The sequence below is a fragment of the Phocoena sinus genome, chromosome 14, assembly GCF_008692025.1.
Source record: "Phocoena sinus isolate mPhoSin1 chromosome 14, mPhoSin1.pri, whole genome shotgun sequence".
Taxonomy (NCBI): domain Eukaryota; kingdom Metazoa; phylum Chordata; class Mammalia; order Artiodactyla; family Phocoenidae; genus Phocoena; species Phocoena sinus.
This window is the reverse complement of record NC_045776.1, coordinates 10166208-10178366: the sequence shown is the minus strand read 5'-3', so window position 1 is coordinate 10178366 and position 12159 is coordinate 10166208. Positions and strand designations below refer to the sequence as shown.

General features: G+C 32.5%; 1 protein-coding gene across 1 annotated transcript; it reads right to left on the bottom strand.

Moving 5' to 3' along the window:
- Positions 1–10253: 10253 nt before the first annotated feature.
- LOC116738887 (cytochrome b-c1 complex subunit 7-like) lies at positions 10254–10592 on the bottom strand. Its single transcript, XM_032602783.1, has one exon. It carries the CDS (start codon positions 10590–10592, stop codon positions 10257–10259), a length of 336 nt encoding a protein of 111 aa, XP_032458674.1. The 3' UTR covers positions 10254–10256.
- Positions 10593–12159: the final 1567 nt, after the last annotated feature.

Genomic DNA, 12159 nt, shown 5'->3' with positions numbered 1-12159 from the left:
TGAATAACTTTGCAATTTCCACATCTATATAGAGCCTCCGTATAACCAAATTGGATTTGTTTGTTTGGGATTAATGAAGAAAAATAATTTTGTCCAATCTACAATGCCATAATCAGCAGAAAAGTCATAGAATCTCTTTCTGCTAGGAGTTTTTCATATGACCTTGTTTTGAATTTTCTCCACATATTTTTGATTGTCCCTGACAGGTTTTTTAGGTCTTTGGCTCGTTAGGAAGAGTTGTTAAAAACACCTAATTAAGAAAGAACACATTGTCATAAACCGGGATCCTGTGGTCCCACTGTAATTCTTTCAAGCAGATGTATTCTTTGTTATAGTTTACTTAATGAAAGTCATGAAGAAATTCAGCTGAGGTGAAAATTAAAGATGAATTTCACCCTATGTTAAATATTTGAAATTCTTATGTCTGTTGCTTAGAAATAGCTAAAATATATATTTTGATAGCTAGTGAATAATGAAGACATTTGGAACAAGTATAGTTTTCTTTATGAGAAGAAATTTTGTATAAATTTGTAAAACTATCACTAACAGTGATATGAATTATGCTTAAAATGTTGGGTAAATAACATCTATGTTAACTTTATATTATGGTATCTTCATACATCTAAACAGAGTATAATGAACACCTATATACCATTACTTAGGTTCAAAATTATCAAAACACGGTCAGTCTTGTTTAATCTATATACATATCCACTTCCTGATATTAAAACGAATTTTAAATGTCGTTATCAATTTAACCATTCATTACGCACACACACACACACACACAAACACACTTGGGCACAAATGCTATATGACCTTTTTAAAGATCAAAATTGAATACTAAAAATTAAGAGTAAGTCTTCAATATAATTAAATATCCAACCAATACTCAAATTAAAATTCTTTAAACATCTTTGAGTCAGGATTCAGCTATGTCCACACAATGCAGTTTGTCGAGACATTTGTTAAGTCTCAGTTAATCCACAAGATTCATGACTCTAAATTTAATTTTTCTTTGCATTTATGTCTTGAACAAACAAGGTCATTGATCCTATAGAGTTTCCCACATTATGGATTTTTCTGACTGCATGCCCATAGTGTGTTTTAATATAGTTCTTTATTCCCTTTAAATTAGTAGAGTCTTGATTAGATGCAATTTTAAATATTTGTCAACAATTCTCATAGCTGATGCTGTATCTTTCATATTCCATGATATCTGGAGGCACAAAATACTTAGTTTTGTCACATTTTGTTTCCTGTCCTGAAGTTGTTGGTTTTGTTCCTAAGATTCATTAGGAATTCATTCATTCATCACTGTCATTTGAATCATTTATTATGAATTTCCTAGTCACCCTTTCTTTTAAAGTTTTACCAGTTATTGATGACAATTGTCTAAATCAAATATTTCAGTGACCATGTGATGAAACAGAGCAAAAAAAGAAAAACTCGAAAAAGGAAACTCCTAGAACTGAATGATATAATATCTGAAATCCAAAATTGTTTTATCAAAAGATTGAACATTACAGAAGAAAATGTCATTGGCTTAAAGATTGCTTTATGGAAATGATTCAAATTAAAGTAGAAAGATAACATCGACAGTAGAAAAAATAATTTTTAAAAATAGAGAGAATTTCAATAATTATGGGACAATCTCAAATAGTATAACATATATATAAAACTGGAGTCCCAAAAAGAAAGAAGAGAAAATAATAGTGGCCAATGGTTTTTCAAACGTGCAGAACAATATCCCACCCAAAAAGACACTCAACAAACACTAAGCAAGAATAAAACAGAACAAACAAAAATCATGTTATTGTAAAATTACTAAAAATAAAATATAAAGAGAAAATATTAAACACTAACCAGAGGAAAAAGGGAAATAATAAGAATAGCCATTAAATGTTCATCAGAAATAATGTAAGACTGATGGCAATAGAATGACATGCATAAAGTTCTGAGACAAAAACTTTTAACATGTAATTACATATCCTTCAAAACAAGAGTAATATAAAGCAAATTAGAAGAATTAATCAATAGCACAATTGCACTATAAAAATATTAAGTAGAAACTCTTCAGAATGAAGGACGTATGAACCAACATAAAGTAATGAAATTAGAAGGCAATATTAAATATATAGATAAATATAAAAGGCTTTTTTATTAATATTTTAAAAATACTTTACTATTTATAAATTAATAACAATATTATGGGATATATAACATGCAGAATATAATGGTGCAAATAATGGGATGTGGGAAATTAAACTATCTGGTGGTCCACTTCTTACATTATAGATAAAGTGATATAGCAATTATTCAAGTAGACTGCTGTGAGAAGTGAAGGATGCACATCGAAATCACTAGAGCACTCACTGAAAACAAACAAAAGGCCATATTAAGTGACTAAGAAAGGGAAAAAAGATTCCAAAAATTACCTTCTATTAGTACAATAATAAACAGGAGAATAAGGGGAAAGAAGTAAACTCAAGAGTGTATAGCAAATTTAACCAAATGAATCATTGCATTAAAAAGAGATTAATAAAACACAACAACTAATATGCACTGTTTGTCAGTTTGGGATTTAAAAACTTAACCCAACTATGTACTAAAGAAATCATTTAATTATAAATACACAGACAGGTTGTAAGGACAAGGATGAGAAAAGATATGCCATAAAATAATAATCATAAGTTAGCTGAAATGCTGTATTAATATCTCAGAAACAAGACCTCAAGACAAGAAGTATTACCTGCCATAACAAGTACATTTATAAAGATAAAAAAGTAAATTAAGCAAAAAGGCCTAACAGTCCTATGTGACTGAAGTTAATATCAGAGCTTTAGAATACATGAAATAAATATCAACAGCGCTAAGGAGAAGTAGACAGTTATAATCGTGGAGTAGGTAACACTGGTCTCCTCTATTGAAATGCCAATAGGACAAAAAAAATTCACTGACGTATAAAAAATGTTAAAAGTACCATCAATCAACATAAAATAATTAAGACTATAGATTGCTGCACCAAATGGAATATAGTTTCTTTTCAGGCACTGCTGGTGGGAATGGAACCCGGCACAACAATTGTAGAAAACAGATGCGGAGTTTGTTAAAAACTTAAACATACGCTGACCGTATGATCCAGCCATTCTGTTCTGAGATATTTGCCCCAGAGAAATAAAATTATTTGCCCATACAAAGACGTTTACAAGAATGTTTAAAGCAACTTTATTTATAATAGCCCAAACTGGATACAAATCAAATACCCACCAACAAGTTAATGTATTAACAAAGTGTGGTATGTCCATGTGGTGTAATAATGCTCAGTAGTAAAAAGAAATGAGCTATTGATGCACAAAGTGACATCTCCAATAGTTATGCTGAGTGAAAGAAGCTTGACAAAAAGTAGTTCAGATTGCATGTTTCCATTTATATATAATTCTAGAAAATTCAAAGCTATTACAGTGACAGAAAACACATAAGTTCTTGAGAGAGAATAGAGATGGAGAGGAATAGGAAGAAGGTATTACCAAGGGTCACAAGAGAAAATTTGGGGGTGATGGCTATGTTCATTATCTTGATTGTGATGATGGTCTTACAGAAGTATAAATATGTCCAAAAAATGAAACCAAAATAATCAAGCAAGTCCAAATTGTTAATCTTTCTATGGATTTTCTACCCACCTTGTGATCTGTGGAACAGCAGCATCTTATTAAAAATGCTGAATCTTGAGCTACTCCAGATATACTGACACTGAGTCTGCATTTATCACACTATGTGTGAGATCGTATACACAATGAATTTTAAATAGCATTTGTCTATCAAAAAACTGATATAATTTCTTCATGTCAGTAGTTTGAGAAAAAAAGTGAGGGGTTTTAAAGAAGATAATATACTAGATTAAAAGATGTTTAAGACACAAAACAAGTGTAAAATGGAGATATTATCTAGATCTTGATTTGTATAAGCCTGTTTTTATCTTTACATTTTTATGAATCTGTAATATTTAATATAAGTTGGTTATTAGATGATAAAGAGAAAATATTGTTAATTTTATTAGTTATAAAAGTTTCAAATTAGGGCACCATGTGATACCAGATAAAAATGCTTCAAAGTTGTAAGATGATGCCATATGAGACTATTCTCATAAGTTGATTTTGTAAAATAAGCTTAGGAAAAGAAAAACAACACACAAAATTTATTATGGTAATTAACATGATAGGAGAAAGAGAAACTGGTTTAAAGTTTGAAGTTTAGAAGTATCTGTCACATTTTCCTCCCTCTAAAATAATCTAAAGGTGTCAAATCATAATATTCATTAAACCTGGGTAATTTTTCTACCATATGTTATTTTTTTCAGTTTAAGTGTATGGTTGAAATATTTAAAAATTAAACTATCGCTATTTCATATTCCTATATCATAACAAAACAGATATGAATACCCTTTCATTTGAACCTCAATATAAAAATAGAGGAATGAAACGGTGGCAGTAAGCATGCCCAAATGATGAACTATTGTGACTTCGTTTACACTCTTGCATATTCCAAATATTCTATAATGGTCATACATTTCAGGGGAAGGGAAAAACGTTTCAAATAATAGTCCACTTCTGACTGAAGAGTGTTGACAGCTGTCAGCAGTGCCAGACTGAGAAATATTCAGGGCTGAGTTCAGGCTAATAAGGAAAACTGTTATCAGTTAGTATGTCTGAAATCGGCCCTAGAGAAACTATTCAGAAATTTTAAGTGACCTGCATAGTACCAAATAGAGGTCGGACTGGAAATCTAATTTTAAGGGCATGGAGTGTACAATATACATTGTGCTTTACTGAATGGAAGAAAGAAAATGCATAGATATCTAACACTGTGTATGACATCTTTCGCTGATAGTTCACGTTATTGAAGTTGAATAAAGATCTATAAATTGCATTTTAACATTTGGACCAGTCTTGAAACGAGATATAATAAAATAATTTCTATTATCTCCTTTTGGACCGTCATTTTCTCTCTTACTCTAAAGATTCTTGGGGTCACAAAAAGAAAACAAAGGGAAAGAATAAGTCAGAATGATGGATTTGGTGGCTGTGTGTGGGGAGATAAAAGTTGGAGCTGGGGAGATGTGGATGGGATAAATATAGAAACTTAATCCTATTTGTGATCTCAAAAATCAAGGGAAACTTGGCAGTCTCTTAGAGTGACATTATAAATAAAGGCTTTTACATGGCTTTCTCAGAACTGCTAATAAGAATATAACAAGAAATTAGTGGATATAGCTTGCAGATATAAGTGAGAAGGAAGAAAGACAATTTTTGAACCAAGAATTATAACTAACCTTGTGCTAGTTCTTTATTAATAAATCTAGAATGTTAAAGACCTTTTCTTTGTCCCATTTATAAACTCTCATTAGACTTACATTTTGAGTATTTACTGTGGAATTAAAAGTGTATGCCACACATGAAGCCACATAGTGTCAGAACACCTGTATGAGAATCTCCTAAGCCCTCTTTGAACTTACAGCCTTCCCCATTCACTATGTGTGTAGTGTCCTAAAATATGGAGTCATTCCATTCCTGGTCTGGCTGTTGTGAACTCTGTTCTGGAGTAGTGGGGAGGGCTGTGGATTAATGAGCCCCATATTTGGAGTGCTATGTGTTGACAAGATTGAACCTGACCATGCAAAATATTCTAGAATGAGAAGAGACAGATTCCAGTTGATGAAATACACACTGGCAAAATCTCATTTTTTAAAGTCTCATATTCTACCTTTTATTCCCCTTCCACAAGCTACCAAAATATTATTTATTCTTATAATTTCAAGGCTAAATCTTGGTATGCTTCTGAGCTGAAGATTGGCCTAAACTACTTTTGGACTATATTCCTCACTACATGTTGCCAATGCAATTAATATGTAAAGAACTTAATTATGTCTTTACTCTTTTTGTAATCTAATTTTAATTTAGCCATTGCATGTCCATAGTCTATTTCTCACACTTATTTTCTTGTGTGACTGCTGTGAAAATACTTTCTTTTTTTGAAATCTTTTAATGTTCTTGTGAAAGTATATAACATGGACAAACAAAACAGTGCTTTATTTCTAACACCTAAAAAGGTATTCTAATATACTATTTCTGGAGGTAAACCCATATGTATTTGTCTATATTTTTCTATCATTGTATAATTTTAAAACGCTGGAAAAATCACTGAATACCCTATATATCATTTGGAGAAGATATACAAAATTGCTCTCAGAGTTGACAAAGAAACAATTGAATAAAAACAAATTTCAAAATTCATGTTAACATAATGTTATTCAGCTATTATGTTGCTGTAAATGTTGTGCTGTAAAGTCATTTAATGAAACAGAAATATGCTGCTACACTTTGTTAGGTGAAAGAAAGAAATTAAATACACAGAAAATGATTCCATTAATTTGACAATAAATGTAGACAAATTCAAAGAAGAAAGCCTGGAAGACTATGCCCTCAAATGCAGATAGAAATCATCTGTGAATTGAGGAATTATAAATGGAGTAAAATTAATATGTATTTCTATTTTTTAGTTTTAATATTTATTTCATTAATACATATATACACAGAGCTTTATAATGAATTATATAACTATTTTACATAGATTAAGGTTATGTAGCACCATAATGAAGATCAAGAGTTTACTATTTACTAACTGAAGTTATTCTCCCAAATATGTTGAAATGAAATGTTCTAAAGGCTGCTTGATGGAGTGAAGAGCGCCACCTGTGGGACAAGGATGACTATTACTAGACCAGCCCTACCAGCCAATAGCTGTGTGACTTTGGCCAACTGGCTTAACCTCTGGGTGCCTCAGTTTTGTCACATGAAAAACGAGGATGATAATAGGGCCTATCCCTTTAGGTTGTTATCTTGATTATATGAGTTGATGTACCCAGAATATTATCTGACACATTGTATGTGCTATGTATTCTATTTATTTATTTTTAAAAATGTTTTCCATGACATTAAAATTTTATTTTTTTAACTTTTTATTTATATTGGAGTATAGTTGATTAACACTGTTGTGATAATTTCAGGTGTACAGCAAAGTGATTCAGTTATACATATATACATATATATATATTTCAAATTATTTTCCCATTTAGGTTGCTACATAATATTGAGCAGAGTTCCCTGTGCTATATGTGTTATGTAAGTATTTTAAACTAGCTCTATAAGAATAGCTACCTATACATGGGTAATAAAGATCTAACGATTTCTTTATTTCTAAACTTTGAAGTAGTCAGCTATTGTGATTTCTGCAAACTTCATGCACATATAAAAATTTTATGTATGACTATTGCAAACATAGTGTAGGATTCATTGTCCCTAATGTGTATGCTCTGCATGTATTTTCAAAGGATTTGAATGTCATTATATTTTTTCCAAGCATGCTAAGTGACTATGACAAATAAACATTGTCATGCTTGAAGAAATACGTGATATAGCATGGACATATATAGGCTGAAAATGATCCCAGTGTGACTCAAAACAATTATGTTTTCAAAGAAGACTAATTATGACTTAAGGGATGAAAAATATTATAATCTATGCACTTACACAGTTTGTAACTGAATTTAATTAGAAATTGTCTTTTCTATGACCTCTTCTTGGTTACATAAAGATAATTATTCCATCTGTGAAAACTTATAAAAATACAATGTATTCTGAAAGGCTTGTGGAAGGCTGAAACTAAGCTCAACTAAGCCAGCTTCTCATAGAGAAAAGCAGATGGCAATTAATATAATGTCTCTGTCTTCAGAAAACCATTGAATAGGCTTGGCAAAATAACATATCAAAAGACACATTTTGCAATGATCAGGAAGTTCCAAAGCTCAAAAAAATCTGAAAATCATGGTTTCTAAAATACTACTTCAAAAATAAGATAAAATGTTTCTCTTTATCAGTTTAAAGAAGCATGTCTAACTTCTTATACTGGGATCTAAATGTTTGAAAAAAGTAAATTTTATAAAACCTCAGTGTGAAACTAATAGAAAAATGAGGCTCTTGGGGCTGTGAGTGGTAATATTACCACAGAAGAAGTAGTTAGAGATTATTTTCCTTTTTCTATTTTAATTTGACTGATTATTTGTGAAAGAAAAGAAAATGAATGCCTCTGAACAGTCCCCCTTATTCCATAAGCATCTTTATAATTCTTTATAGAGTAGTAACATAGGTGGTTGGGGGAAGGTTATGGACTGCACCTTGAAGTTTACTTTTTTTATGTTGTATACCCTGCCTCAACATTCATTTCAAAAAAGATACTCTATATTTGTGTGAATCTATTTAAAACCTTATCTAACTTACTTAAATGCAGAAGCAAGGATATTAATAATAGAAAAATGTTAAGTTCTTGAACAGTTCTAGCTGAACTATCTTGGGGACTCTGTATCGCTTACATTTCCCATCTCAATGTCTACCTTCATATTTCATTTATATTTATTTTTATTTTAAACATTAGTTAATATGATGTTAGTTTTCAATGAAATAATTTGAATTTTCTAATCAGTGCTAAAAAAGCATCTGCAATTCCAGGACTTTGAAATGGTTGTTCTGTTTCTCCCAACTATTTTAACAGTTTATTGCCCACTTGAAGGTTCCAGTGCATCCCAGCACTCAGACTAATCACGGTGCCCAGAAAGGGATAGTATGAGTAACAGCAGCAATGAACAATATGGAAACAGAATTGACAAAACTTGATGGCTAATTGGATTTCAAGAGAGATTTCCTGTGTAGTGGATGTCAAAGGTAGGTTTGGAAATACTGAGGTTGAGATACCTGCAAAAATTACAGGCGAAGATTCCAAGTGGGCACTTGGTGATTCCAGACTCAGCAAAACCTGTAATTGTTATCATGGTATCTTCCCTTCCACCCAACTGCTCTAAGAAAAGCCTAGCTTTAATTCTGTAGGATTTCATTAACTATCTCTAACTTCTGGATAATTAGTAAGCTGAAATGACTGTGACTGGGATATGACATAAGAGAGTAAAAAAGGAACTAAAATCTTTTGACCACTGTGGTAGACATATCATGGTTTACCAATAACCCTACTACAATTGGGAAGGGTTATGAGATTAATTTCTTTAATGAAATATAAGTAAAAGTTATATGCCTATTTTTTCAGACCAGAAGCAGTAAAAGACCTGTGAATAATTCTTTTACCTTTCTATTTTTAGGCAACTAGATGCTGTAGTTATGAGATGGTGGAGTCTCAGTCAAGCTTGAGTCACTGAGGGACTGCATCCCCATTGACTCTTAAGTATTTGTGGTATGAGATTGCTGAGAATTTGGTTCATAGATTAGCACCCTGATAAAATCACCAAATTTATTCTTGACTCTATAGTATGTCATCCATATATTTTCCTGTTAAGCTTCCTTGTAATTCAAGGAGATACTAATTATTAACTTCCATTTAAAAAAAGAAGAAAGATCAAAGTGAGCTTACATAAACTAATGAGAGAAAGGGGATCACAAAGCCCAGCTATAGATAATAGCTGAAATAAAGACTTGTCAGAGTAATAGAAGAGATAAAAATGCCTAACCTGAAAGAATACAAGAAGTCGAATAGGGTCAGAGTTGGGGAGAAATATGATGTGCCCAAGGACAAGTACATTTGCATATTAATTTCAAAAACATTATTTCAAACAGCTGCCCAAGTTAAGTATTTTCAAGTTAAGATATGAAGCATGGTTTAATAGGCTACAAATCTCTGTAGCTTGTATAATTCAGTTAACTTTTTCTTGTGTATATGTCAACTCTAGGTTTCTCTAGTTCAATTCAGTCCTGATTTTTCTGGGATATTTTCTCCACAATATTAGGTACTGAATTATTTCTTCTGCCATTTTTGCAGTATTTTTTAAAGCAAATGGTTAAAATCTTTTATCTTGAGTTTTATTTTTCTTTGTGATTTCCCCATTTGTTGGGTACATTCAATTTTGGATACATTTCTCAAGCATTTAATACCAGGATATTTTACATGCATGTCAATAATCTATGAAATACTAAAATCAGTTTTGGATACGACACTAAAAATAAAAACTTGAAAGAAATCTTCATTTCATCAGAGTTATAACAAACAACTTTTATTTATTTATTTTTAAAATTATAATAGAGATTTATTTAAAGTAATACATTTACAGCCCAGATAGTTCTACATTGTACATTTCAGGTTTAACCAACTTCACAAAAATACTTTAGGATAGCTGCATCCAGATTTAGACTACATGATTATTTTTTGGCCCATTCTTCTCTCTCTTTTCTTTCCCGAATAACCTCTTTCAGATGTGGTTCAAGGTAGAATTTATCCTCCTCATATTTTGTCCACTGCTCTTTAGGCAAGATCTGCTGCCTCATGGTCACGTCCAGGGCTCTCTTAATGCGAAACACCCTGTCATTATAAAGGTTCTCAGGAAGCCTTCTTATGGCTTCTTTTACATCGTAATTCTCATATACTGTATCATCTCGCATTAAGCCCAGTATATTGAACCCGGCAGCATTGTAATACCATTTTCGAATACCCTCCAGCCATTTGCTTGATGCTGCAACGGCTGGCCCACCCACCATTTTAACCCGAGACAGAAGCGTTGCCTGCTGGGTAAGTCATAGAGGTCACACAAGGCACAGTGCGCAGGTGTGTTACGTCAACGTCGCGAGGAGGGGCGGGGGTTGGAGAGAGAGAAAGAGAGAGAGAGAGAGAGAGAGAGAGGGGGGGTGCACGTGCAGGCGCAGTTCTGGCGGCCGGCATGAACAACTTTTAAAATTAAGGTTAGCTGGGATAATGAATTTCCTGGAAAATAACCGATTTTGATCCTTTTTTCCGCCCAAGGTGCATAACCTATTTCTTTTCTTTCTCAGGTAATTAGTTAAGGTATTAATTTTTTTGTTTGGAGTTATGCTTGAATATAGATAGATACACCTTCAATCTGGTAGCATTCCCATGACTTGAGGTGGCAAGCATAAAATATTTTCATGTTAGCTGCTTTTAGTCTGTGGTGTTATTTAACATTTAAAACAATAGCACTTAATAGTTCGAAAAAAGAAAAGTAAATGTTAAATTTTTACTGTAAATAAAGAAATGCTTTACTATTTTTTTATCCAAATTATTTTATTTATTTTTTAACATCTTTATTGGAGTATAATAGCTTTACAATGGTGTGTTGGTTTCTGCTTTATAACAAAGTGAATCAGTTATACATATACATACGTTCCCATATCTCTTCCCTCTCGCGTCTCCCGCCCTCCCACCCTCCCTATACCACCCCTCTAGGTGGTCACAAACCACCGAGCTGATCTCTGTGTGCTATGCGGCTGCTTCCCACTAGCTATCTATTTTACGTTTGGTAGTGTATATATGTCCAAGCCACTCTCTCACTTTGTCACAGCTTACCCTTTCCCCTCCCCATATCCTCAAGTCCATTCTCTAGTAGTCCTGTGTCTTTATTCCCGTCTTACCCCTAGGTTCATGACATTTTATTTTGCTTAGATTTCATATATATGTGTTAGCATACGGTATTTGTCTTTCTCTTTCTGATTTACTTCACTCTGTATGACAGACTCTAGATCTATCCACCTCACTACAAATAACTCAATTTCGTTTCTTTATATGGCTGAGTAATACTCCATTGTATATATGTGCCACATCTTCTTTATCCATTCATCCGATGATGGACACTTAGGTTGTTTCCATCTTCGGGCTATTGTAAGTAGAGCTGCAATGAACATTTTGGTACATGAATCTTTTTGAATTACGGTTTTCTCAGGGTATATGCCCAGTAGTGGGATTGCTGGGTCATATGGTAGTTCTATTTGTAGTTTTTTAAGGAACCTCCATACTGTTCTCCACAGTGGCTGTATCAATTTACATTCTCACCAGCAGTGCAAGAGTGTTCCCTTTTCTCCACACCCTCTCCAGCATTTATTATTTCTAGATTTTTTGATGATGGCCACTCTGACTGGTGTGAGATGATATCTCATTGTAGTTTTGATTTGCATTTCTCTAATGATTAATGATGTTGAGCATTCTTTCATATGTTTGTTGGCAATCTGTATATCTTCTTTGGAGAAATGTCTATTTAGGTCTTCTGCCCATTTTTGGATGGGGTTGTTTGATTTTTTGTTATTGAGCTGCATG

What these genes read in the sequence shown, in the direction of transcription:
- LOC116738887 (XM_032602783.1), bottom strand. Translation starts at nt 10,592, where the DNA reads ATGGTGGGTGGGCCAGCCGTTGCAGCATCAAGCAAATGGCTGGAGGGT.